General features: G+C 58.1%; 1 protein-coding gene across 6 annotated transcripts in view; it reads left to right on the top strand.

The window, feature by feature from the left end:
- Plekhg5 (pleckstrin homology and RhoGEF domain containing G5) overlaps window positions 1-27,202 on the top strand; it is a 45,493-nt gene that overhangs the window by 16,839 nt on the left and 1,452 nt on the right. For 3 of the 6 annotated variants that reach the window (XM_070037243.1, XM_070037241.1, XM_070037242.1), the window contains exons 2-20: window positions 964-1,040; window positions 18,065-18,194; window positions 19,651-19,753; window positions 20,020-20,080; window positions 20,323-20,414; window positions 20,731-20,867; window positions 21,131-21,276; window positions 22,336-22,530; window positions 22,621-22,812; window positions 23,274-23,369; window positions 23,832-23,882; window positions 23,992-24,141; window positions 24,319-24,429; window positions 24,652-24,801; window positions 24,888-25,025; window positions 25,155-25,274; window positions 25,556-25,688; window positions 25,771-25,886; window positions 25,981-26,171. In XM_070037243.1, coding sequence (XP_069893344.1) covers window positions 1,017-1,040; window positions 18,065-18,194; window positions 19,651-19,753; window positions 20,020-20,080; window positions 20,323-20,414; window positions 20,731-20,867; window positions 21,131-21,276; window positions 22,336-22,530; window positions 22,621-22,812; window positions 23,274-23,369; window positions 23,832-23,882; window positions 23,992-24,141; window positions 24,319-24,429; window positions 24,652-24,801; window positions 24,888-25,025; window positions 25,155-25,274; window positions 25,556-25,688; window positions 25,771-25,886; window positions 25,981-26,171 — 2,336 coding nt within the window. In that variant the 5' untranslated portion in view covers window positions 964-1,016. Of the gene's footprint in view, window positions 1-963; window positions 1,041-11,798; window positions 11,898-18,064; window positions 18,195-19,650; window positions 19,754-20,019; window positions 20,081-20,322; window positions 20,415-20,730; window positions 20,868-21,130; window positions 21,277-22,335; window positions 22,531-22,620; window positions 22,813-23,273; window positions 23,370-23,831; window positions 23,883-23,991; window positions 24,142-24,318; window positions 24,430-24,651; window positions 24,802-24,887; window positions 25,026-25,154; window positions 25,275-25,555; window positions 25,689-25,770; window positions 25,887-25,980; window positions 26,172-27,202 lie in introns of those variants that run through there. The other 3 variants (XM_070037239.1, XM_070037240.1, XM_070037244.1) reach the window with 2 other exon arrangements.

Below are 27,202 nucleotides of genomic sequence, written 5' to 3'. Positions count from 1 at the left end.
GGGGCCGAGTCGGGGCGGCTTCCCCGAGGGGCTGGCCCGGCCTGCCGGGGGCTGGCCGGCCCGAGGTGGGGGGACAGCCGGCCTCGGGGCTGCAGGGCCCCAACTCGGGGCCCGGGCCGGCCGCAGCGCCCCTTCACCCTCCCTGCCTCCCCCCCCCCCAGCCTGTCTCCCCAGCCCAGCCCCCCCAGCCCAGCCCCCAACCTTGCTCCCCAGCCTGGCCACCTAACCCTTCCCCCAGTCTGGCCTCTAACCCTGCCCCCCCAGTCTTCCCCCAACCCTGCCCCCCCAGTCTTCCCCCAACCCCACCTCCCCCCAGTCTGTACCCGAGCCCGACCCCCAACCTTGCCCCTCCAGCCCATGTCCCAAACCCTTCCCCCAGTCTGTCCCCCAGCCTGACCCCCTAACCCCTCCCCCCAGTCTGTGCCCCAACTCTTCCCCCCAGTCTGGCCCCCAACCCTGTCCCTCCACAGCTGTTCCCTGACTCAGGAAAGAGACACAGCTTCAAGGACGAAATTCAGGATGGAAAGGGACAGCAGAGAAAGTGGGGTCACCCCAGGCCTTTGGGGGACAGGGCTAGGAGGGCATGGGGGGCCCTGGAGCTCTTCTCCCCTTCTGTCAGTGCTGGGGGTGTCTGTCTGAACACCTAGGGCCCAGGAGGTCTCGGGGCTGCTCCCCACCTCCCCACTAGTGGGGCATGGGAGGGAGGGAGCTGGTTATTTCCAAAGACATTTCTCCCCGTGGAATCTGGACAATTTCCCTGGGGAACTTGGGCTAGAAAAGGTCTCCGCAAACCGATCCCCAGCAGATAAGTTGGCATTTAAGAGACAAAAGGACACTGACTTCTTTTAAGGGGAGGATTGAGGAGGGCGCCCCACCCCTCCTGTGTTTGGGAGGCCACTGGGGCTCCAGGGGGAGCCAGGGGCCCCCCACTCCACTGATACCCTCTGCTCTTCTCCTCCACAGACGACCAGAGCCCAGCCTCGGAGAAGGGACTGCGCTGCCAGAACCCGGCCTGCATGGACAAGGGGCGGGCAGCCAAGGTAGGGGCCGCCAGCGAAGGGGTCAGCGTGGACAGGTGCACCTGTGTTCCTCTGCCTGCTCTGTTCACACCCTGACAGCCGGAGCCCGGACAAGGGTGTCGCTGTCAGGGTCAGGCCACAGTTGATAGGTAGGAGGCAGAGGCCTCGAGGCTGAATGGGACCAGTGGCCTGGGGAGACAGCCTCTTGCCACGCTGGGGTCCTTGCAGACGTCCTGAGGAGATGGCAGCCAAGGCCTGGGGCTCAGGGGTGACCCCAAGATTTGGTTCCAGTGTCCAGCTGGCACCTGGATACTCTTTTTCTTTTTCTTTTTCTTTTTCTTTTTTTTTTTTTGCCAGTCCTGGGGCTTGAACTCAGGAACTGGGCGCTGTTCCTGAGCTTCTTTTGCTCAAGGCCAGCATTCTACCACTTGAGCCATAGCACCACTTCTGGCCTTTTCTGTGTATGTGGTACTGAGGAGTTGAACCCAGGGCTTCATGCATGCTAGGCAAGCACTCTACCACTAAGCCACCTTCCCAGCCACCTGGCCACTCTTTTGGGCTGGTCACAGGCCCGGACTCTGTGGGACTTGAGTGTGACTGTGGCTGTAGCAATGACCAAGAGAAGAACACGAGGCCAACAGGCCGTCAAGCTTGAGGTCTCAGCAGTCGCAGGGCACACATCAGGGAGAAGGAAGCCAGAAAGAGAGGCAGCAAGAAATTGCCCGGGCATTTCTATTCTTGAGGTGCTGGGCTTGTCTGTGGCAGCACTGGAGGGGAGGTGTTGTCACCTCGTTTTCTAGATGAAGATACCAAGGGTCAGGGCCGTCCTGTGACTTGGCTGAAGGCCACAGCTCAGGAGAGGTGGAGTCAGGCCTCAAAGCCACATTTGCCCCCTTTCCCCAACAAACAACAACAATAAGACATAGAATAGAATAGAAATAGAAATAGAAATAGAAATAACAGGGCTGGGAAGGTGGCTCAGTGGTAGAGTGCTTGCCTTGCATGCCTGAGGCCTTGGGTTTGATTCCTCAGCACCACATAAGCAGAAAAAGCCAGAAATGGTGCTGTGGCTCAAGTGGTAGAGTGTTAGCCTTGAGCTGAAGAGCTGAGGGACAGCACCCAGGCCCAGAGTTCAGACCTCACGACCAACAAAAAAAGAAAAAAAAAGAAATAGAAATAATAATAAAATAACAATCATCATACTAATGCAGTTCATCGGGCCTGGCACAGGTACCAGGGCCTCTGAGATGGGGGTGTGTTTGACGTCCCACTTACAGACAGGGAAATCTAGGCTCAGAGAGCAGATGGCTCATCTAAAGGGCACATGGGTAGGAAATGGGAGAGTAGGATTTGAACCCTGGACCCAGGTCAGTAAAGCTAGAGCCTGTGTTTCGAACTACTGCTCAGCTCAGCCCTGCCTACTGCAAGAAATCTAAAATGCCACCTTTCCGTCCCCCTTTTCCTCCTCCTGTTGTCCCCCTCCCAGCCTTCCATCCCCCTCCCCCCAGACACATGCCCACCATCCTGCACAGGAGGACAGTGGCTGGAAGAAACACGGAGCTGTTCTGGGGGTGTGGGGGGGAGGGGGCGGCCTCCAGTTGCCGTGGTCACCGGGCAGGGGGGCGGCGGTGATGTCAGATACAATCTGTTGGCACGGATGTTGGCATGAGACTCTGGTGTTGGCTGGCTGCCTCTTTCCCCAGATGGGGGCTCCTGGCGGCAAACTGGCCTCAGCTCCCCCAGCACACATCCTGCAGGGGGTCTGCACAGCCCAGGGCCTCAGATCCAAAGGGGCGAGGAGGGGGCGAGGCATACTGGCCCAGCCCCTCCGGGGTCTCTGCCCCCAGGGGCTGGGGGCCTGCAGAGGCCAGGCGATGGGTGGAAAGCTGGTCTCCGTGACAAGAGCCTGCTGCAGCCTCCAGACTCGGCGCTGTGTCTCCCTGGCCTGCCTGGGATTTAACACAGCTGGCACTGTGGGTCACAGCACAGGGCCACCCAGCCTGCCACGGGGGACGCTGGACCTGTCGCTGTGCAGAGTGCCACAGATTCATTGCAGGAGAGATGCCAGATTGATTAGAGGCAGAAGGGCCAGTCTGGGAGGACATTTCGGAAGAGGTGACCCCAATGGAAGTGGAAACATGGCCAGGGAGAGTAGAAGAAAGACAGGAGTGGGCCTGGTGCCTGCGGCGCACACCTGTCACCCAGCTACTCAGGAGGCTGAGATCGCAGGATCACGGTTCAAAGCCAGCCTGGGCAGTTAAGTCTGTGAGACTCTTTTTTTTTTTTTTGTCGGTCGTGGGGCTTGAACTCTGGGCCTGGGCACTGTCCCTCAGCTCTTCAGCTCAAGGCGAGCGCTCTACCATTTGAGCTACAGCACCACTTCCGGTTTTCTGGTGGTTTATTGGAGATAGGAGTCTCACGGTCTCTCCTGCCCGGGCTGGCTTTGAACCGCGATCCTCAGATCTCAGCCTCCTGAGTAGCTAGGATTACAGGCGTGAGCCACCAGCACCTGGCTAAGTCTGTGAGACTCTTTATCTCCAGTGAACCACCAGAAAACTGGAAGTGGTGCTGTGGCTTAAAGTGGTGGAGTGCTAGCCTTGAGTGGAAGAGCTCAGGGACAGTGTCCAGGCCCAGAGTTAAGGCCCCATGACTGACAGAAAAGAAAAAAAAAGACAGGAGTTGTCTAGGGAGGGGAGCAGCCACAGGTGGAAATGCAGCGGAGTACGAAGGTGAGGGACACTCAGCAAAGAATGCCCTGTTGTGGGGCTCTGGTGACTCACACCTGTAAGCCTAGCTACGCAGGAGGCTGAGGGCTGAGGATCCAGCCAGCTCTGGCAGGAAAAGCTGTGAGACTTCTTATCTCTGATTAGCCACAAAAAAGCCTGAAGTATGAGGCTGGGAAGGTGGCTCAGTGGTAGAGTGCTTGCCTTGCATGCATGAGGCCCTGGGTTTGATTCCTCAGCACCTCCACATAAGCAGAAAAAGCTGTAAGTGGTGCTGTGGCTCAGGTGGTAGAGTGCTAGCCTTGAGCTGAAGAACTGAGGGACAGCACCCAGGCCCAGAGTTCAACCCCCCCCAGTACTAACACACACACACACACACACACACACACACACACACACCCTTATTTATCGGGCATACTGGGTGCCTAGCCTCGCTCAGAGCCTCAGAGTTCACCCCCCCCAGTACTAACACACACACACACACACACACACACACACACACACACACACACACACACACACACACACACACACACACACACACACACACACACACACACACACACACACACACACACACACACACACACACACCCTTATTTATCGGGCATACTGGGTGCCTAGCCTCGCTCAGAGCCTCAGCGCAGGCCCCTGTGGGCTGCTCCCCGAGGTGGCCAGGAATGCTCCATTTCCTGTTGTAGCTATGGATGCTGAAGAGGAGAAAAGCCAGGTCCTGTCCTCAGAGTGTACCCCGGGAAGCACCCGGGGAGAAACGGGAAGGCCCTGTCCGAAGGCCTGTACAGGAGGCACATTTTGGTTCAGTGTGGGGACAGTGTCCAGCATCCGGAGCCTCTTTTCCCGGGCAGAGGTGGCTAGCCCCATCTCTCGGCACGCACAAGCACACAGAAATGATCTAGTGGCTGGGCTGTCTTCCCGCTTAGGGCTATGAGGTAGCAGACACGGTGTGTGGCGGGCGTGTTTGGGGGGTGGGTCTGAGACCCTAGAGGAGGGTTGGGCAGGAGTGGCTGTTTTCCTGGGCAGTGCTGTGGGGGTCAGAGAAGAGAGATTAGGGTCCCCCTGCGTGTTTCGTGGTGACTGGCCTGGTAGGTGCTGGTCAGCCTCAGCCCTGCTGCAGCAGGGAGGGCCAGGGCCAGAGAAGCGGGCAAGCCCAGCACCTGGGTTTTGGCGGAGTGATTCTTCAAGGGACGGGGGAAGGCATGAGCTAAAGAGCTGAAGGACAGCGCCCAGGCCCAGAGTTCCGCGCGAGAGGCAGGCAGCTCCAGGAAGACAGCGAGCCGACGCCGGGGGCCGAGGGTCTAAAGTGAGCACAGCCGAGCCTCGCAGGAAGTGAACCCCAACCCCAGCCGCCCTCTCTGGGATCTTGGGGGAGGGCGAGGAGGAGCCTCCCCCTTGGGACCAGTAGGCCACCCCGCCCCCCTGCCCTCCCCCATCTGTCCTGAGCCCAAGTACTATAAACTCTGCCTGCTTGGAGAAAGGTACCAAAACCAAAAATCACCAAAAAGGGGCTGGGAATGTGGCTTAGGGGTAGAGTGCTTGCCTAGCATGCATGGAGCCCTGGGTTCCATTCCTCAGCACCACATACACGGAAAAAGTGAGACATGGCACTGTGGCTCAAGTGGTAGAGTGCAAGCCTTGAGCACAAGAAGCTCCAGGTGAGTGCTCAGGCTCTGAGTTCAAGCCCTAGGACTGGCAAAAAATAAATAAATCACCAAAAAGAAGGTTGAATCCCTTTCTCCAGGGTGGGACGAAAAGGGGGAGCAGAGCTGGTCATTTCTAGGAATCTCAGCTCAGAATTAAACTAAACCTGATGGCCCAGAGGGAGTCTGGCGTGGACGATTTCCCGTGGCTTTGCCTGCGTGTCCGGTCGCCTGGCCTCCTGGCCCCTCTTGCTGGCCAGGGCAGCTTCCTGTTGTAGGCCCTCTTCTCACTGGCAGACAGCTCTCTTCAAGCCTCGGTTAAAAAACCAGGGGTTGCCAGGCGCCGGTGGAGGCTGACATCTACGGATCACAGTTCACCAAAGTCCGAGACTCTTATCTCCAATAAACCACCAGGAAACCGGAAGTGGCACTGTGGCTCAAGTGGTAGAGCACTTGCCTTGAGCAAAAGAGCTGAGGGACAGCACCCAGGCCCACGGTTCAAGCCCCACAACCACCACCACCAACAACAAAAAAAGACCAGGGGTTTTGAACTTTCTGGAGAGTTATATCATGCTGGCCCCTTGGGGACAGTAAAGTTCCTCTCTACTCCCTGGCGTCCCTCTGCCATTTCTGGGCCTCCTGATACCCCCTGCCCAAAGCTCCTGGCCTTCCTGGGACACCTGGCTCCCTGGCCCAGCCCAGCACAGATGGAGCTCCTGCCACCCAGGTGGTAGAGCCCACACAGCTCATTCCCCTTGCCCCCAGCTCCAGTCCACACTGTCCGTGCTGCGCAGGCCCTGGGGCTTGGCAGTCTTGGTCCTATCCAAGTTATAACTGAAGACCCTTCCCACTAGGCAGAATTCAGAGTCCTGAATGGCAGGTGCTAGACCTCCTGGCCCTGAACATGGTATGGATGGCATCCATACTCCTACATCCTGAGTGGCTGGAATTACAGGCATGAACCACAATGCTCCTACATCTGGAGTGGCTGGGATTATAGGCATGAGCCACTAATGTCTGGCTGCATCTCTTTTCTTCTTCTTTCTTCTTTCTTCCTCCCCCCTCCTCCCCCCTCCTCCCCCCCCCTTCTTCTTCTTCCTCTAGACTGGGAATTGAACTCAGTATCTGATGCTTGCTTTTGCTCAGTGGCTGGCTATGACCTGAGCCACACCTCCAATACCCCCCCCAACTTTTTATGAATTGGTCTTGGGGCTTGAGCTCAGGGCCTAGGCACTGTCCTTGAGCTCTTTTGCTCAAGGGTAGCACTCTGCAACTTGAGCAACAGCCCTTTTTTGGTGCTTAATTGGAGATAACTGTCTCCACACTCTTGTGTGGGCTGGCTTTGAATCATGAGCCTCAGATCTCAGCCTCCTGAGTAGCTAGGATGACAGGTGGAGCCATGGGTGTGACCCTCCCCCCCCCCCTTTTTAGATTTTAAACTAGTTTAGTCAGTTTGTCATAAGAATCATGTATAGGGCTGGGAAGGTGGCTCAGTGGTAGAGTGCTTGCCTTGCATGCCTGAGGCCCTGGGTTCAATTCCTCAGCACCACATAAGCAAAAAGAAAAAAGCCGGAAGTGGCGCTGTGGCTCAAGTGGTAGAGCGCTAGCCTTGAGCTGAAGAGCTGAGGGACAGCGCCCAGGCCCAGAGTTCAGGCCCCACAACTGGACCCCCCCCAAAAAAAAAAAAAAGAATCATGTATACTGGCTTTCAATAATAGAAATGGAAGGATACATTAATTCCCTTAAAGATAAGTATATAATTTCTGGTTGTAAGCCTAATTTAACCCTAGACTCTTTGGAGGAGCGCAGGTTTGATTAGCATTAAGTCCAGCGTCATTGCACATGTTTCTAGCTTGCCTACCTGCCTTCCTTCCTTCTTCCCTCCCTCCCTCCCTCCTTGCCTCCCTCCCCCTCTTTCTCCCGTCCCCCTCCCTCCCCCTTGCTGTCACTCCCTTTCTTCCTTCCTTCCCTCCCTCCTTCCTTTGCCTGTCCTGGCCTGAGTGCTCTCCCTGAGCTCCTTTTTGCTTAAAGCTAGTGCTCTACCACTTGAGCCACAGCACCTGCCACTTCTGGCTTTTTCTGTGATTGGAGATGAGTCTCACAGGCTTTCTTGCCCAGGCTAGCTTTGAACTGCAATCCTCAGATCTCAGCCTCCTGAATAGCTGGGATCACAGGTTTGAGTTACCATGCCTGGCTAACAGGGCTTTATTTCTTTTTTTTTTAACTGATTATTTTTTAAATTTTATTTATTGGTCCTAGGGCTTGAACTCAGGACTTGGACACTGTCCCTGAGATGCTTTTGCTCAAGACTAGCACTCTACCACTTGAGCCACAGCGCCACTTCTGGCTTTTTCTGTGTATGTAGTACTGAGGCATGGAACGCAGGGCTTCATGCATGCTAGGAATGCACTCTACCACTAAGCCATCTTCTCAGCTGGGACTTTATTTCTTAATGAGATTTAAGTGTAGTACAGGGCTTATACCTCTTTTTACTTGAGGTTGGAATGAACTGAGTTCTACCCCTGACCAGCTCAGTGGGGTGATATGGCCAGGACTTTGAAGCTGTGGCTCTGGTGTGGGGGCTGTTGACTGGCAGGGTGGTAGGGGGTGTCCTGGGGGATCCTGGACTTGGCACGAAAGAGTTGGGAGGCTTGGCCCCGCCTTGCTCCATCTGGAGAGGACCCTGCTCCCCTCCCAAGTGGCATGTCTCCCTGCGGCCAGCAGGGGGCGCAGGAGGCCACAGCCAGGCTGGGGGAAAGTGGGTGAACCCAAGAGTTTCTGGAGGCCAAAGGGGTGCCTCCCTGAGCCCACCATATTTCTTCTTCTTCTTCTTCTTCTTCTTTTTTTGTCGGTCATGGGGCTTGCTCTGGGCCTGGGCGCTGTCCTTCAGCTCTTCAGCTCAAGGCAAGCGCTCTACCACTTGAGCCACAGCGCCTCTTCTGGTTTTCTAGTGGTTTATTGGAGATAGGAGTCTCACGGTCTTTCCTGCCCGGGCTGGCTTTGAACCTCGATCCCCGGATCTCAGCCTCCTGAGTAGCTAGGATTACAGGTGTGAGCCATCGGCGCCCGGCAGCCCTCCATATTTCTTTTTTTTTTTTTAATTTCCATATTTCTTAAGTAACCTCCCTCACACTTGGGGTGAGGGGTACCCTGGGGTATTTTCTGTTTCCCGCCCCTTAGCCCAGGGTTCCAGGTACTTAGAGAATACATTCTGGAGACATGGCCATGCTGTGTGTGCCGGGGAGGAGAGATTGCAGTTCAGCAGGGAAGGCAGGAGTAGGTGGGCCCATTCCCCATTCCCTTCCAAGGAACCTTCTGGGTGGCACTGAGGAAGGGGATACCCAGGGTCCAGTGCTCCCCTGCCCCCGTACCAGCACCAGGGCTCCAGGGATGGCGCTTTTGTGCGTGGGATGGCAGGGGAAGGGCAGAGCTAGTGCGGCAACTGTGTTCCCCTGAGCTCCTGCGGGAGATCCCAGCACCTCAGCCTTCTGTCTGGGAACGGGCTCTGCTAGCGCCTTGGGATCCAAAGGACAAAGGGTGAGGCTCAGAGGGGAAGGGTGGAACCAGCCCAGCAGCCCGAGGTGCTGAATGCCGCCTGGCAGAGCCGCCCCACCCTGCCAGGCTTGCTGGTGCACGCGGGCTCCTCCCTTGGGTTTCTGAAGTAGGGAGGTGGCGGGTGGGATCCTGGGGCCTGCAGTCTGGCAGGGGAGGCTAGACCAGTTAGAGAACCCCAGGGCAGAGGAGCCCTCCCACTGGGGAGCCCCAGCTTCCATCTCCAGGCTAGCCTGCCACGGGCAAAGGGGCCGATGCAGCTGGCCCCGGATCTGGCCCCATCCCAGATCAGGCTGCGGTGCCAAGGCACTGTGGGAAAGGAGGCCTACAGGATCCCTGGGGTGCCCTGAGCTTTCCTGGGCCTGAGGGGGTGTTGGGAGAGAACCGACCAGGCCAGGGGCCTCCAAGCCTCCATTGTTTATCAGCCTCAGCATCTAGTATCAGTATCAGCGTCAACAAACTCACCCTAACTCCCAGGCTGGGAGCTGCGCCGGAGACCCCCCTCCCCAGGGAGTCGGGGGCCAAGACCCTGAGGTGCTGCTGGAGCTGTTTCAGTTCCCTGCTGACCAGAGGAGATGGGCACTCAGGAGCTGGGAGGCCCTTCCCCTCCCTGGCAGAGGGGCTCCGTTCCTCGCCCCGTTCTGGTACTTCTTTGATCCTATACTCTGGCCCTGGAACTCCCTAAGAAGTGAGTCACGAGCCAAGTACTAGTGGCTCACGCCTGTAATCCTAGCTACTCAGGAGGCTGAGATCTAAGGATTGGTAGTTGAAGTGGTGGAGAACTAGCTTTGAGCACAAAAGCTCAGGGACTGTCCAGGGCCTGAGTTCAAGCCCCAGGACTGGCACACACACAAAAAAAAGTCTTCAAGACTGCTGTTCAGATCACTGCTTCGGTTCTCCTTGGGTCTGAGGCACAGGGCAGCTGGCCCACACTTGGGCACTGGTGACTTGGAGACAAGTTACATGATCTCTACAGGCTTAGCTTCATTTTTTTTTTTTTTTTTTTTTTTTGCTGGTCATGGAGCTTGAACTCTGGGCCTGGGCACTGTTCTGAGCTCTTCAGCTCAAGGCTAGCACTTTACCACTTGAGCCATAGCACCCACTTCCAGCTTTTTCTGTGTATGTGGTACTGAGGAATCGAACCCAGGGCCTCATGCATGCAAGGCAAGCACTCTACCACTGAGCCACCTTCCCAGCCCCAGAATTCTTGTTTTGTTTTGTTTTTGGGTCCCGTTGTAGGGCCTGAATTCTGGCCTGGGCGCTGTCCCTCAGCTCTTCAGCTCAAGGCTAGCGCTCTACCATTTGAGCCACAGCGCCACTTCCGGCTTTTTTCTTTTTGCTTATGCGGTACTGAGGAATCGAACCCAAGGCCTCAGGCATGCAAAGCAAGCGCTCTACCACTGAGCCACCTTCCTAGCCCCCCAGGCTTAGCTTCATTTTGTGAAGTTGGAGAAGTGAAGCCAGGGGCCTGTGGCTCATGCCTGTCATCCTAGCTACTCAGGAGGCTGAGATCTGAGGGTGGTCAGAAGCCCCCGGGGGGGGGGGGCAGGGGCAGGAAAGCCTGTAAGGTTCTTTTTTTTTTTTGTCGGTCGTGGGGCTTGAACTCTGGGCCTGGACGCTGTCCCTCAGCTCTTAAGCTCAAGGAGAGCGATCTACCACTTGAGCTATACTTCCGGTTTTCTGTTGGTTTATTGGAGATAGGAGTCTTACGGTCTTTCCTGCCCGGGCTGGCTTTGAACCGCGATCCTCAGATCTCAGCCTGCTGAGTAGCTAGGATTACAGGCGTGAGCCACCAGCGCCCGGCGCCTGTAAGGCTCTTATCTCTAATTAATCACATAAAAAGCCAGAAGTGTGCTGGGGCTCAAGTGAGAGATGCTAGCCAGGCCCAGAGTTTGAGCCCCAGGACCAGGAAAAAAAAAAATCGTAATGGTGACTGTGTCTCCTTAGATTCTCCGGAAGAGTGAGTGGCATTTGCTGGGACAGGTGGGACACTGGGAATCAAGCTCAGAGGAAATTAGCTGTCTGCCTGCGGGGCAGGAGCAGAAGGCTAGAGAAAGACCACCAGGACTGGAGTGGACGGCCCCAGTCAGGAGTCTAGGTTCCAGCCCGTGTGCTGTGTGTCATTTTATCTCCCGGGTGATGAGTGGCAACCATGGTGCCACCCTGCTTCCCGGGAATCCGTGTCAGAACTCTTGGGCCTAGGACTCAGCATCCCAGGCCCAAGGCGCCCCCCCCCCCCCACGCTGGGCATCCCTGGCTCTGCGCGCCCCCTGGCGGTGGGTCCCGGCCCAAGAAAAGCCCAGTGGGGCTTTTCTGACGCCCTCATCCTCACCCAGCTAAGGGGGAGCAGAAGGGCCACACGGCCATCAGCCCACCCAGGTCACTGGGCCCACATGGGCTCTGCCTGGGCCGCGGGATCCGGGTTCTCAGTGCTGGGAGCGGGCAGGGGTGACCTTTGGGGAACCTCAGGTGTGTGGGTACGGGGTGGGGGGGTGGGGAGGGGTGGAGTCTGGGGATCCTGCGGGGATGGGGACCTTGCCCAGGCCATGCCCCTCTCATGCCGGCACTTGGGGAACCCCTGGAGAAGGGCCAGGGAAGCCCCAGGCGGGGTCCCCGATGGCAGGGTGTCGGGTGGTGCTCTGCCATCCCCCTCCCCTCCTCCTACCCCCCACCCCTCCCTCTTCCCCTCCCCTTCCTCCTCCCCTTCAGCCCCTCCCCGCCCCTCCCTCCCCCCCCTCCCGTCCTTGGCCAGGCCGGCGCTCGCACAATGGCAGGAAGCTGGGCTCCAGCTTTGTCCGGCGTTGGCGGCGGGCGGGAGGCGCGGGGCGCTGCTTCCTCGGGCCGCCATGGGGACGGGCCCCGGCGTCTGCAGACCCGGCCCCGGGCTGCCTTTCCCCGGCTCGGAGCCCCCGGGGGCCGGGGGTCGCGCCCACGGTGAAGGCCAGGTACGGAGTCCCGTGGGCTGAGGCTGGGCGGGGAGGCCGGGCCGGGGAGGCCGGGCCGGGCCAGGGACCAGGAGGGCCAGGGAGGCCGGGCCGGGGAGGGCGCACCGGGCCAAGGACCAGGAGGGCCGGGGAGGGCGCACCGGGCCAGGGACCAGGAGGGCCGGGGAGGGCGCACCGGGCCAGGGACCAGGAGGGCCGGGGAGGGCGCACCGGGCCAGGGACCAGGAGGGCCGGGGAGGGCGCACCGGGCCAGGGACCAGGAGGGCCGGGGATGCCGGGCAGGGGAGGGCGCACCGGGCCAGGGACCAGGAGGGCCGGGCCGGCTGCCCCGCGGCCAGGGGAGCGTGTCCCCTATGTCCCCACGTGTCCCCGTTTGGGGGTTCGGGTTGGTGGCGGAGGCCTTGGCAGCACCGGCCCTCTGTGTCCGGACAAGCTCCTGACAAGCTCCGGACACACCTGTGGGCCCAGCCTCCTTCCTTCCTCGGCCGCCGGCGCCAGCCTCCTCTGCCCCCCTCTGCCCCCCTCTGCCCCCCTCTGCCCCCCTCTGTCCCCTTCTGCCTCCTCTGCCCCCCTCTGTCCCCCTCTGCCCCCCTCTATCCCCTTCTGCCTCCTCTGCCCCCCTCTGTCCCCCTCTGCCCCCCTCTGTCCCCTTCTGCCCCCCTCTGTCCCCCTCTGCCCCCCTCTATCCCCTTCTGCCCCCTCTGCCTCCCTCTGTCCCCCTCTATCCCCTTCTGCCCCCTCTGCCCCCTCTGTCCCCCCTCTGCCCCCCTCTATCCCCTTCTGCCCCCTCTGCCTCCCTCTGTCCCCCTCTGCCCCCCTCTATCCCCTTCTGCCCCCTCTGCCTCCCTCTGTCCCCCTCTGCCCCCCTCTATCCCCTTCTGCCCCCTCTGCCCCCCTCTGTCCCCCCTCTGCCCCCCTCTATCCCCTTCTGCCCCCTCTGCCTCCCTCTGTCCCCCTCTGCCCCCCTCTATCCCCTTCTGCCCCCTCTGCCCCCCTCTGTCCCCCCTCTGCCCCCTCTATCCCCTTCTGCCCCCTCTGCTCCCCTCTGTCCCCCCCTCTGCCTTCCTCTGCCCCCTCTGCCCCCCTCTGCCCCTCTCTGTCCCCCCCTGCCCCCCTCTGCCCTCCTGTGGTGGAGAGGAGGGGCGGGCAAGGCCGGCGGCAGGGAAGGGGCACCTGTGTCTGAGGGGAGGAGCTTGCTTTTTCTTTTTCTCTTTTCTTTTCTTTTTCTTTTTCTTTTTGGTCGGTCCTGGGCCTTGAACCCTGAGCCCGGGCACTGTCCCTAAATTCTTTGTGCTCAAGGCCAGCGCTCTACACTTGAACCACAGCGCCGCTTCCAACCTTTTCTGTGATTATCTAGAGATCATCTCACAGGCTGTCCTGCCTCGGCTGGCTGTGAACCGCAATGCTAGGGTCTCAGCCTCCTGAGTAGCTGGGATCACAGGCCTGAGCCACAGTTTTTTTTTTTTTTTTTAATGCCACATTGTTTGTAAAGTGACAAGCTGTTTTTTTGTTGTTTTTTTTTTTTTTTCCAGTCCTGGGGTTTGAACTTGGCCTGGGCACTGTCTCTGATCTCTGAGCTTGTTTTGCTCAAGGCTAGCGCTCTACCACTTGAGCCACAGCACCACTTCTGGCGCAGTGTATATAGTACTGAGGAATTGAACCCAGGGCTTCATGTATGGTAGGCAAACACTCAACCACTGAACCACCTTCCCAGCCCCCATCTACCTTTATTTCTGTCTCTTGGGACAGGGTCTAGCCATGCAGTCCTAACTGGCCTCAAAACAAACGTAAGACCCTCTTGTTTCAGCTTCTCTAGGACTGGGATTCCAGACATGTGCTACCGTGCCTTGCTTAGAGAATCATGTTTACTCCACTGTACTCCTCTATACCCCCAAATGAACTCATTACACCTACAATGGGCCGATTTCCAAATCCTAAGGACACTCGCAGGGGCGCTGGATGTGAGGGCCTGGTGTATCTTCAGGGGGGACTCAGCTATGCACAGTTCCACCCATAATTCCTAGGAACTGAAGGACACTTCCGGTATTGGATTAAGATGGAGGGGTCGAAGGGCGGAGGGTGTGAGTGGATGTGATGACTTGGAGATGATGTTAGATCCTAACTAGACAGCTAGTTGTGGTGGAGCATGCCTATAATCCCAGCATTTGGGAGGCTGAGGCAGGAAGATCAGAAGTTTGAGGATAACTGAGTTACCTCATAAGAACTTGTCTCAGAACAACAACAAAACCCAGTGGACAGTCAAGGAAGTCACTGGAGTCCTTTGAGAACTGCAGCCTGGACATTGAGCTTGGGGAGACAAGTCTCTTGGGGGGGAATGTAGGTCCCTGAGCTGAGGGGGCAGGAAGCAGCCAGGAGAGGAAGTGGGAGGGGCTTGGGAGACTGGGAGAAGCGGTGTGCAGAGGCCTCCTGAGTCCCAGGCTCAGCCACAAGGGATTGGTCAGGTAGACTGAGCAATGTGGGAGAGCTTGCGGACTAAAGAAGAGTCTGCTACTGACTTGATCCCCGTGCAGTGGTAGGTAGGGAGGTCCAGGGGTGGGGTGGGGAGGGGTGTGATTGTAGGGGAGGTGGGGGATAGGGAGGGGGTAGGGGGGTAGTGGTAGGGGAGGTGGGGTAGGGTAGAGGGTAGGAGTGTGGTGGTAGGGGAGGTGGGGGATAGGGTGAGGGGGTAGGGGTGGGGGTAGGGGTGTGGTGGTAGGGGAGGGGGAGTAGGGGTGTGGTAGGGGAGGTGGGGGGTAGGGTGGGGGTAGGGGTTTGGTGGTAGGGGAGGTGGGGGTAGGGTGGGGGTAGGGGTTTGGTGGTAGGGGAGGTGGGGGTAGGGTGGGGGTAGGGGTGTGGTGGTAGGGGAGGTGGGAGGTAGGGTGGGGTAGGGGTGTGGTGGTAGGGGAGGTGGGGTAGGGGTGTGGTGGGGGGAGGTGGGGGGGTAGGGTGTGGTGGGGGAGGTGGGGTAGGGGTGTGGTGGTAGGGGAGGTGGGGTAGGGGTGTGGTGGGGGAGAGGTGGGGGGGTAGGGGTGTGGTGGTAGGGGAGGTGGGGGAGGGGTGTGGTGGTAGGGGAGGTGGGGGTAGGGTGGGGGTAGGGGTGTGGTGGTAGGGGAGGTGGGGGAGGGGTGTGGTGGTAGGGGAGGTGGGGTAGGGTGTGGTGGTAGGGGAGGTGGGGGGAGGGGTGTGGTGGTAGGGGAGGTGGGGGGAGGTGGGGGTAGGGGTGTGGTGGTAGGGGAGGTGGGGGTAGGGGTGTGGTGGGGGGAGGTGGGGTGGTAGGAGTGTGGTGGGGGAGGGTGGGGGAGGGGTGTGATGGTAGGGAAGGTGGGGGTAGGGGTGTGGTGGGGGAGGTGGGGGGGTAGGGGTGTGGTGTGGGGGGAGGTGGGGGTAGGAAGGTGGAGCTTTGGCTGGAGAGGGTGAGGGAGGATGGAGAGTTAGCAGATCCCTTCCTGGGTTGCTGACTGTGTACATGGAAGCGCTTGAGTTACTGGGGAACAAGACACGGCCCAGTGTTACCCAGTGATTCCTTATTTGTGTGAGGAAAGCAAGGCCTACGAGGTGCAGCGAGAGCCCTCAGTGACCTGCGTGGTGGCGGGGAAGTCAGTCTCACCTTGGACACTCGGCCTGAAAACACCTGCCAGTGTCAAGATGCAGGCGCAACATGTCAGTGGCTGCCCAGCCTCGTGGCGCACTCCTGGAATCCTAGCTTCTCAGAAAGCTGAGAGTGAGGAGGATCATGGTTTCAGGCCAGCCCGAGAAAAACGTGTATGAGTTCATCTCAACCAATTAAAAGGGGTGCCAAGCCGGCGCTGCTGGCTCACGCCTGTAGTCCTAGCCACTCAAGAGGCTGAGAGCTAAGGATGGCAGTGCAAAGCCAGTCTGAGCAGGAAAATCCATGAGACTTTTTTTTTTATGTCAGTCCTGGGGCTTGAATTCTGGGCCTGGGCGTTGTCCCTGCGCTCTTCAGCTCAAGGCCAGCGCTCTGCCGTTTGAGCCACAGTGCCTCTTCAGGTTTTCTAGTGGTTTTATTGGAGATAAGTCTCACAGACTTTCCTGCCCAGGCTGGCTTTGAACCGTGATCCTCAGATCTCAGCCTCCTGAGTAGCTAGGATTACAGGCGTGAGCCACTGGCACCCTGCTTTGCACAGGGTTTTGTTTCTTTGTTTGTGAACTGAGGCCTTATATGCACTATCCCTGAGCAGTTTTGCTCAAGGTAGGTGCTCTACCACTTGAGCCACAGTATCACTTCTGGCTTTTGGTGGATATTTAGAGATGAGTTCTATGGACTTTCCTGCCTGGACTGGCTTTGAACTCCGATCCTCAGATCTCAGTCTCCTGAGTAGCTAGGATGACAGGGGTGAGCCACGGGCCCTTGGCTGTTGAACGGTGTTGTAGGCACAGGAGGGCATGGTGGGAGCAGACACTGTGCTGTGTGCCCATAGAGTAGTGGGGGCCAAGGGAGACGGGCCAGTGGCGGGGGTCTGAGTGGTGTCAGATGGGAGGGAAGGGCGGGCTGCAGAGTGGAAGGGGGCCCCAGCAGCTGTGGGCAGGATATGAAGGTGGGAGCCCACAGGACTTCTTCTTCTGGGAAATGGGAAGCCACCGAGCTACCAGAAGTGCATTAGGGCTGGGCCATTGGAGTTTGGAGAATGGAAAACGTGGCACCTCATCCAGGAGATGGGGTGGGAGAGTAGACCCGGATGGTCTTGGCAATCTAGTCTCAAAGCAGCCCTGAGTAGCCCCTTCCCCCATCTGCACATGACTCCTCTGTTAACTCCATGCTGTCTTTAAGGTTCCTGGTGGGGTCTGCTATTCCAGGCCTAGGCAAAGACCTGCCTGCCAGATCAGAGTATTTTTATTTCTTGGTACCACTACCAGGACTTGGAACTCAGGGTCTGTGTGCTGTCCATTAGCTTTTTTTTTTTTTTTTAGTTGGTCATGGGGCTTGAACTCGGCCTGGGCGCTGTCCCTCAGCTCTTTACCTCAAAGCCAGAGCTCTGCCACTTGAGCCACAGCGCCACTTCTGGTTTTCTGATGTTTAATTGGACATAAGAGTTTCACAGACTTTCCTGCCCAGGCCGGCTTTGAACTGTGATCCTCAGATCTCAGCCTTCTGAGTAACTAGGATTACAGGCATGAGCACTCGGTGCCTAGCTCCATTAACTTTTTTTGCTCAAGGTTAGTACTCTACTACTTGAGCTGCAGCTCCACTTCTGGCTTTTTGGTGGTTAATATTAGAGACAAGTCTCATGGGCTTTCTTGTCCAGATCGGATTTGAACCAGGATCCTCTGATCTCAGCCTCCTAAGTGGATGGGGTTCTAGGTGTGAACCCCGAGCACCTGGCCTCTGGGCATTTTGAGTGGGACAAACAGAGGAGCAGCCCTGGGCTTTAGTGTTTTGTTTGTTTCATTTTGATTTGACGTTTGCAGTATCTCTTTAAAAAATATCTTTTATTAGTGTCAATAATACAAGGGGTTACATTCTTTCTTGTCCATGCAAGCATACAGTACCTTGACTGCATTCACCTTCTCTTACTCTTTCCTCTCCAGACAATCTAGGCAAGCTTCATTGTTTTACACCTGTACATAAAGTTTTTTTTTTTTTTTTTTTTTTTTTTTGGTTGGTCATGGGGCCTGAACTCTGGGCCTGGGCACTGTCCCTGAGCTCTTCAGCTCAAGGCTAGCTAGTGCTCTACCACTTGAGCCACAGCGCCACTTCTGGCTTTTCTGCTTATGTGGTGCTGAGGAATCAAACCCAGGGCTTCATGCATGCAAGGCGAGCACTCTACCACTGATCCACCTTCCCAGCCTGGTATGTTTTGTTTTTTGAGAAAGATCTCACTGCGTTACTCAGGCTAGCCTCAAGCTCACTAGCCTTCCAGTGCTGCTATTCCACCATCACCTGGCTTATGAGATCGGTAGTGGGGGCCCTTGCTGCCTGTGCTTCAGGAAGAGCCCCCCTCCCCATCGCCCCAGACTCTGATGCTATTCTCTTGAATCTTGAAGGCCAGATGGTTTTTTCTCTGCATCCCTACGAACCACACACAGTGGTCCCATCAGCCTCAGCCCCACTCTGGGGGGGAAGACGGCTGGGTGACCAGGGGCAGCCCCACCCCTGCATGGCGGCGGTCCCGGCCCTGCCCCACTCACCCACGCGTCTCCCACCGCAGGTGTGCCATCATGCCGACTGCCAGCAGCTGCACCGCCGGGGCCCCCTCAACCTCTGCGAGGCCTGCGACAGCAAGTTCCACAGCGCCTCCCACTGCGGCGGGCACGTTCGCTTCGACCTGCCCCCACAAGGTGGGCGCCCTGCCACTTCCACGCCAGCCCTCCACACCCTGTCTGCAATGGGGACCGTATTTTAGTGACCACTGGGACCTTGGTAGGGCCCCAGAGGATTGAAGTTGTGTGCAGATAATGAGACGCACCTATGTCCTGGTTCATCTTGTGGCACTTTTTTGTTGTTGTTGTTCAGTCGTGGGGCTTGAACACTGGGCCTGGGCGCTGTCCCTCAGCTCTTCAGCTCAAGGCAAGCGCTCTGCCACTTGAGCCACAGCGCCACTTTGGGTTTTCTAATGATTTATTAGAGATAAAAGTCTCACAGACTTCCTGCCCAGGCTGGCTTTGAACTGTGATCCTCAGATCTCAGCCTCCTGAGTAGCTAGGATTACAGGCATGAGCCACATGCTACAGGCATCCTGCTGTTGGTTTGGTTTTTTTTTTTTTTTTTTTTTTTTGGGTCCGGTTGTGGGGCTTGAACTCTGTGGTTTGGTTTTTTTGTGCCAATACTGGAGCTTGAACTCAGGGCCTGGGCATTGAATCTTTGCTTTCTCCATCAAGGCTGCTCTTCTACCACCTGAGCTACAGTTCCATTAAAGCTTTTTGGTAGTTGGATTTTCCAGCCTGTGCTGGCACTGACCCTCGATCCTCAGATCTCAGCCTCCTGAGTAGCTAGGATGACAGGCATGAGCTACTGGCACCGGTTATTGTTGCACAAGTATTTTGTTTTGCTTTGTTTTTAGCAAAATGATCCCAGGACTGGGCCCTTTTTCAGAGCAGGCTTCTCTTCCAGAACTCTTGTCTCTGCTGTTGCAAGCAGAGGAGACTACGGAGAAGGCCCCTTTATTCCCTGCTCTGCTGGTCCTCAGGGCAGGCCTCCTCCATGATAGACTGGCTGTCTAGCAGAGTCGGTTGGGGGCCGCAGGTCAGAAGGAACTTGTAGCAGGAAATAAGAAACCCCTCCTGCTGAATAGGGCCGGCTTGGCCTGCTGCCAGCTGGGTGTGAGGCACTCAGGCCTGGAGAAATTGCCAGGCAGGTCCCCATTCCCAGCTGATCAGAGGGACAAAGGGACTCTCTCTCCCTCTGTGGGGAGAGAGGATGGGGGGGGGACAAAACTTCAGGTGTGGTCACAGCCATGGGGGAAGGGAAGCCTGAAAGCTGGGAGGTCTTTGGTCTCTGCCTGCAGCAATCCCAAAGGCAGGGCTCCATTACCTTTATGCTCTAGAAGGGTAAACTGAGGCCACAGTGGATTTAAACTAGGGGTGAGCATCACCTGGAGGGTCACCCCACCCCAGGGCCTTTTCATCCTGGAGTCTGACGTCATGGAGAGCCATGACCGATTCCTCCACTGGCTGAGGTACAGTGCACTAGCCACTTGCTGTGTGTATATGTGGGGGTCAAAGTCTGCATCCCTCCAGAGATGCCCATGTTCAAGGGCTGAGAAAGGGAGCAGACACAACCCCCTTTTCTCTGAAGGCTCCATCCTGGCCCGGAATGTGTCCACCCGCTCCTGTCCTCCACGCACCAGCCCTGTGGTGGACCTGGAGGAGGAGGAAGAATGCTGCGTGGATGGTAAAGGGTAGGTGGGGGCAGGTGGGAGGAGCAGCGCTGTGGGGATGGTTCAGGCAGCCCCACCAGCCTGAAAGGTGGCTGGCTCCACTCCCCCCCGATTGGGTTCCATCTCATATGGCTCCCGTGTTGGCCACCAGAGGGCGCACGGTCCCACGTGCACCTGGCCTGCTTGAAAGCACCTGGGGGGAGCAAGGGGCAGGGAGCCGTCCAAGGGCTTCCTGTTCTAGCCAGGTGAGGACTCATCCACACCTTCAGTGTCTGCCTTCACTGCAGGGACCAGAAAAGCACGGGCCTGAAGCTCTCCAAGAAGAAAGCGAGGAGGAGACACACAGATGTAAGGAGTCCCCAGGGCTGGCAGATGCACCGCCCCACTGGCCTCACTGCTCTGACCCCAAGATGAGAGATGCGGTCTGGAATAGGCAACTCCCTCTCCCGCCTTCCTGCCCTGCAGCCCAGCACTGCCCACCGAGCCAGGCTGGGGCAGAGGGGCTAGGGAGACCCTTGGCCTCTGCTTCCCTGGTGGAACTGCAGGCCATGGAGAAGGGGGCAGTGGCTGAGGGGCCTGTGTTCTCTTAGGACCCGAGCAAGGAGTGCTTCACCTTGAAATTTGACCTGTATGTGGACATCGAGACAGAGATCGTGCCAGCTATGAAGAGGAAGTCGCTAGGGTAGGGCTTGGGGGAGCTGAGGGCAGAAGTGGGGTGGGACAGGTGTAGCCTCCCAGGGCTCTGGGCTCTGGCTGTGTGTGTGTGTGTGTGTGTGTGTGTGTTGTACCTGTGTATTCAACACCTGTATGTCAGTCCTGGGCCCATGTGTGTGTGAGTATGCCTGTGAGGGTCTGTCTGCAAACTGGGTGGGCATCTGTGTGCCTCTGGAGGACCCTGTTTGCCTCCCTTTTCTGTGGGGTCAGGGGTGGCACTGGGGCTGTGGATGGGTGGAGGCCGGCCTGACGACTCTGAATACATACACCTCCTTCCTGGGCAGGGAGGTACTGCTGCCCGTGTTTGAAAGGAAGGGCATCTCACTGGGCAAAGTGGACATCTACCTGGACCAGTCCAACACACCCCTGTCCCTCACCTTCGAGGCCTATAGGTTCGGAGGACACTACCTTCGGGTCAAAGGTGAGCGCAGGCGCCACAGACCAGCTGGCTGGAGGCCTGGTGGGGCCTCCTAGAGACAGGAGCTCTTCCGGGCTCAGCTTCTCATTGGCTGTAGCTATGGCTGTAGCTCATTACCATACAGGTGTCTCTTCTGGGTGCTGGTGGCAGGTGCTGGCAGGGTGAAGCGGTGGGGGAGGCAGCCAGGTGGAGGCTTAGATTCTGCAGCCCTGTGTTCCCCAGACGTGGGTGCTAAGCGCCTCTTCTTGCCTCTATATGCCACCCAGCCAAGCCAGGGGATGAGGGCAAGGTGGAAGTCTGCGTGAAGGACCCCAAGTGTCTAAGTCTACCAGTCTTGCGGCCAGCCGGGGCTGGGCCCCCCATGCTGGAGCGTGTGGACCCCCAGAGCCGCCGGGAGAGTCTCGACATCCTGGTGAGGAGGAGGAGGAGGATGTGGGGGGGGCGGGCTCAAGTGAGGCTCACAGACCCTTCCTTAGGAAAAGGTCACACTGGATTCCTCCCTGTCCTTTGTGTGCATATATGTGTGTGTATATGTGTGTGTATGCATGTATGCACACTTGCATTTACTGAGGCTTGAACTCAGGGCCTGGACGCTGTCCCTTAACTTTTTTTTGGGTCCGGTCTGGGGCCTGAACTCTGGGCTTGGGCGCTGTCCCTCAGCTCTTCAGCTCAAGGCTAGTGCTCTACCACTTGAGCCACAGTGCCACTTATGGCTTTTTTCTTTTTGCTTATGCATTTTTCTTTTAGCTTATGTGGTGCTGAGGAATCGAACCCAGGGCCTCATGCATGCAAGGCAAGCACTCTACCACTGAGCCACCTTCCCAGCCCCTCCCTTAGCTTTTTTGCTTAAAGCTAGTGTTCCACTATTTGAGCCACAGCTCCACTTCTGGCTTTTTGCTGACTCATTGGAGATGAGAGTCTTATGGACTTTCTTGCCTGGGCTGGCTTCAAACCTCTCAGCCTCCTGAGTAGCTAGGACTGCAGGCATGAGCTACCATTGCCTGGCTTCCTGTTCCTTTTGGGGGCTTTCGTTTCCCTTCCTGAAGATGAGGCTCTCTGTGAGAATAGGTACCTTGTCTCTTGGGGTTGGAGTGCATGTTTGTAAAATGAACACGCCTAAGATAGAGAACAAGAGAGAGAAGGCACATTTGTGCTGGGGAGTGATTCGGTGCCCGATGGTAGTTAGAAGTGAGCCTCGGGTCCATTTGAAGCCACACCTGCAGGAGCCTTGGGTGTGTACAGCTGTGCTTCTCGCTACCTGCTTCATGCCTGTGGCTGGGGTGTGTGTGTGTGTGTGACATAGTCCAGAAAACTCAGCCTGGATCTGCCAGCCCCTAGAGCACACCTGCATCTCAGGAGAAGGGGTACCCCAGTATAGAAGCAGCTGTCCTGAGACTCTAGAAATCCTTGAGGTGTAGGGGGTGTCTGGCAGCTGATGAGAGGTTGGCATTGATCAGTGTTCGCCGCCCAGGCTCCTGGCCGACGACGCAAGAACATGTCAGAGTTCCTGGGGGAGGCAAGCATCCCGGGGCAGGAGCCCTCGGCTCCCTCCAGCTGCTCTCTGCCCAGCGGCAGCGGTGGGGCCAGCGACAGTTGGAAGAACCGGGCAGCCAGTCGCTTCAGCGGTTTCTTCAGCTCCAGCCCCAGCACCAGTGCTCTTGGCCGGGTATGTGACCCCGAGCATGGGCTTGGGGCAAGGTGGCTGGTCGGCCTTGACCCTGACCCTGACCCAGACTCTGACTGGCTCTCCTCCCAGGAGGCAGACAAGATGGAACAGCTGGAGGGTAAGCTGCATGCCTACAGCCTCTTCGGGCTTCCCCGGCTTCCTGGGCGACTGCGCTTTGACCATGACTCCTGGGAGGAGGAAGAGGAGGAGGAGGAGGAAGAGGAAGAGAATGCCTGCCTGAGGCTGGAGGACAGTTGGCGGGAGCTCATTGATGGTCACGAGGTGGGCACAGCGGTATTCTTTCTTCGTCTGTGTGTGAACGAGAATGCCCCTGGGAGGCCCCAGGCCACTCCATGGTACCCCCAGAGACTGGGGGTACTGAGGCAAGGTGACATTGGTATACCTCCCGGCTGTTTCAGTGGCAGTGGGGCATCCACATCTTGGGTGTCTTGTTTTTTGTTTTTTGTTTTTTTTGGTAGTGGGGATTGAACTCGGGGCCTGAGCCCTGTCCCTGAGCTCTTTTGTTCAAGACTAGTGCTGTACCACTTTGAGCCACAGCTCCACTTGCGACCTTGGGTGTCGTGATGGTGGCAATCGAGTGATGGTGGGGTGGCATGCTCATTCCGCACTTCGGTGGCATCGTTGGGAAATGAGGACATTGTGTGCCAGGTGTTGCCCTTCCCCTGGCTTTCTTCCCCCTCCCTCACCTTTGGGCTCATTTGACATACCTGCCTTCCAAGTAGAAGCTGACCCGGAAGCAGTGCCACCAGCAGGAGGCAGTATGGGAACTCCTCCACACGGAGGCCTCCTACATCAGGAAACTGCGTGTGATCACCAACGTGAGTGTGGCATCAGTACTCCCGGTATGGGGTCTCCGTCTGGGCTCTTAGAAGAGGAGCAGGTACCTAACCCGGGTCAGAAAAGGGCTGCCCTTGGGAGGTGATTTCCAAAGTGACCTGCGTGGGGGCCCAGGCCAGTGGGCCGGTGTTTCCCAGGCCCTGCGGTGGTGTCACGGGAGGGGTTCCACTCGGGGAGGGAGGTCTTGGTGGCTCTTCTGAGTGGAGATCCATCCTCTGAGGCCGAGCCAGGCAGAGGTAGGCAGAGCTCCAGGAGCAGTGGCAAGGCCGGCTTCGCCAGCTTCCCTCCCGACTCAGGTGGGGTGACCCGAGCTTAAGTGAGGGTTCCACTGCCTTTATCCCTGGCAGCAGCTTTCAGGGCCTCCCAGGAAGGGGCGGGAAGGGGGAGGCTGAGGCTGGGTCCGGACAGCGGCCCTTCAGCTACAGCGTCCCCTGTCCCCGCAGCTGTTCCTGTGCTGCCTCCTCAACCTGCAGGAGTCGGGGCTGCTGTGTGAGGTGCGGCCGGGCCTGGGGCGGCGGCGGGGAGGTACTGGGAAGGGGGCGGGGCCGGAGGGCGGGCGGGGCCGGAAGGGGCGGGGCCGACCGCATGTCCCGCCCCGCCCAGGTGGACCCCGAGCGCCTGTTCGGCAACATCCCCGAAATCGCGCGGCTGCACCGCGGGCTGTGGGGCGGCGTGATGGCGCCCGTGCTGGAGAAGGCGCGGCGCACGCGGGCGCCGCTGCAGCCCGGAGACTTCCTCAAAGGCTTCAAGGCGGTAGGGCGGGGCCACCCGGAAGGGGCGGGCCTCCGGGAGGGGCGGGGCCACCTGGAGAGGAGAGTACTAGGCTGGCCTTTCCCCTGGGTGGTCTGGGCGGCGGGGTGAAGAGCCTGGTTCCGGCGGGCCGGCCTGGAGGCTCCAGCGGTAACCAGTGTTGGTTCTGCCCTGTGTCAGTTCGGCTCCTTGTTCAAGCCTTACATCCGGTACTGCATGGAGGAGGAGGGCTGCATGGAGTACATGCGCGGCCTGCTGCGGGACAACGACCTGTTCCGCGCCTACCTCACGGTGAGGGCGGCTGGGGTGCTGGGGGGGGTGTGGGGGTGGAGGGAGGTGCCGGGCTGCGGCAGGGGCGCGCCACGGAGGGGGCGTGGCCTGGGTGACGCAGGGGGCGTGTTCACTGGGGCCGTGGGCGTGGACGACGCTCGCGGTGGATGGGCGTGCCCTTGGGGGATGATGAGCTGTAGTGATTGGGCGTGGTCTGACCGGAACCCCGCCTCCCCACTACAGTGGGCGGAGAAGCACCAGCAGTGCCAGAGGCTGAAGCTGAGCGACATGCTGGCCAAACCTCACCAGCGGCTCACCAAATACCCGCTGCTGCTCAAGTCGGTGCTGAGGAAGACGGACGAGCCGCGTGCGAAGGAGGCCGTGCTCACCATGGTAACTCGAGCCGCGCGCATAGGCCCCTCCACGGCCTTCTGCCCCTCTTGGACCCTGGGCCTAAGCCCCGTGTCCGCTGTCCCCAGATCAGCTCGGTGGAGCGCTTCATCCACCACGTGAACACCTGCATGCGGCAGCGGCAGGAGCGGCAGCGGCTGGCGGCCGTCCTGAGTCGGATCGACGCCTACGAGGTGGTGGAGGGGACCAACGACGAGGTGGACAAGGTAGGCTCGTGTCTAGGGGAGGGCCTTCAGCCCAGCTCGGCTGGCCCACACTGACAGGGGTGATGCTGGGGCCTCTCAGCTGAAGTGGAGAGAGCTCTGACACCCCCCCATACACACCCCTACCCCCAGCTCTTGAGGGAATTTCTGCACCTGGACCTGACAGTGCCCATCCCTGGCGCCTCCCCGGAGGAGACACGGCAGCTGCTGCTGGAGGGGAGCCTTCGGATGAAGGAGGGGAAGGACAGCAAGGTGACTAGGGCCGCTGCCCCGTTGATGCTTGCCCTGTACTGACCATCTGTCCTGGTCACTTCCCGGCTGGGCTGCAGCTTGTGGTTCCTGCCTGTGTAGTTAGAGAAGTAGTCACCTAAGAGCTTGCCTGCAGTGCACAAAGGCAGCAACAGGTGACAGTGGCAGAGAGGGGCACATTCTGTGCTGGTCAAGAGCTTCCCAGAGCTTCCTGTGGAAAGTGCTAGAATGATCCCAGAACCCCAGCCCTCACCCCTATGGCCTCCCCTGTTCCCCCACCCCAGATGGATGTGTACTGCTTCCTCTTCACCGATCTGCTCTTGGTGACGAAGGCTGTGAAGAAGGCAGAGAGGACCAAGGTCATCAGGCCACCACTGTTGGTGGACAAGATCGTGTGCCGGGAGCTTCGGGACCCCGGTGAGGACCCCTGGCAGCCTTGGCAGGGACAGTGATGGGCAGGGGCTTTGGTCTTAGACTAAGACGGTTCTTCCCTGACCAGGCTCCTTCCTCCTCATCTACCTGAACGAGTTCCACAGTGCTGTGGGGGCCTACACATTCCAGGCCAGTGGCCAGGCCTTGTGCCGTGGCTGGGTGGAGGCCATTTGCAATGCCCAGGTGAGAGCAGCGTGACCCGGGGATGGACAGGGCAGACTTGAGGGCTGTTGGGTACAGGCCATTCTTTCTCTGTGCCCACCTACCCCACCCACAGAACCAGCTGCAGCAGCTGCGAGCACAGGAGCACCCCGGTGGCCAGCAGCACTTACAGAACCTGGAAGAAGAGGAGGATGAGCAGGAAGAGGATGACGAAGAGGATGAAGAAGGCGAGGAAAGTGGAGCGTCAGTGGCCAGCTCCCCCACCATCTTGCGCAAGAGCAGCAACAGCCTCAACTCCCAGCAGTGGTATGTTTGCTCAAGAGCAGCTGGCAGGTTCCAGGAGGGCCAGGTCTCCTGTTCCAAAGCCATGGCGCTGGACCGGGCCCCGCCACATCCCCTTCCTCTGTCTGTAGGATCTCGTGTCACAAACTGGTGGGAGTGTTAGGGTAAGCTCAGCCTTTCACTGAAGCCCAAAGTCCAGGCAGGGAAGACAGCTTCTGCCTTGCAGTGTCCAGCCTAGAGCCCTGTAGTTTTAAGGATTCTTAAACCAGGGAAGAGTTTGTGTTTATTTTTTGTGCCGCTACTGGGACTTGAACTCAGGGCCTGGGCTTTGTCCCTGGGCTTTTTTGCTTAAGGCTAGTGTTCTACCACTTGAGACATAGTTCTATTTCTGGCTTTTTGCTGGCTAATTGGAGATAAGAGTCTCAAAGATGGCTCACGCCATCTACTAGCTACTCAGGAGGCTGAGATCTGAGGATCAGGGTTCAAAGCCAGCGCAGGCAGGAAACTCCATGAGCCTCTTATCTCCAGTAAACCACTAGAAAACCAGAACTGGTGCTGTGGCTCAAGCAGTAGAGTGCTGGTCTTGAGCTGAAGAGCTGAGGAACAGCACCCAAGCCCAGAGTTCGACTGACAAAAAAAAAAAAGTCTCAAGGACTTTTTCTTTTTTTGTCAGTTGTGGGGCTTGAACTCTGGGCTTGGGCGCTATCCCTGCGCTTTTCAGCTCAAGGCGAGCGCTCTACCACTTGAGCTACAGTGCCACTTCCGGTTTTCTAATGGTTTATTAGAGATAAGAGTCTCACGGACTTTCCTGCCCTTGGCTGGCTTTGAACCACGATCCTCAGATCTCAGCCTTCTGGGTAGCTAGGATTATAGACATGAGCCATTTTTACCTGGCTCTGAAAAGAGATGTCTGTTCTACAACAGCCATCTTGGCTCAGGGACTGGAAGGTCTCTGAGCCTTGAGCTCCTGAGGGGGGCAGAGGCTGAAACCAATCTGCATTTCCCAATGTGTGGGCTGCCTCCCAATGTGGGAGGCCTCCTAGGCCTCCTCTGGC

Source organism: Dipodomys merriami, unplaced genomic scaffold (genome assembly GCF_024711535.1).
Source record: "Dipodomys merriami isolate MVZ:Mamm:240054 unplaced genomic scaffold, mDipMer1.0.p SCAF_28, whole genome shotgun sequence".
Taxonomy (NCBI): domain Eukaryota; kingdom Metazoa; phylum Chordata; class Mammalia; order Rodentia; family Heteromyidae; genus Dipodomys; species Dipodomys merriami.
This window is presented reverse-complemented; position numbering and strand designations above follow the sequence as displayed.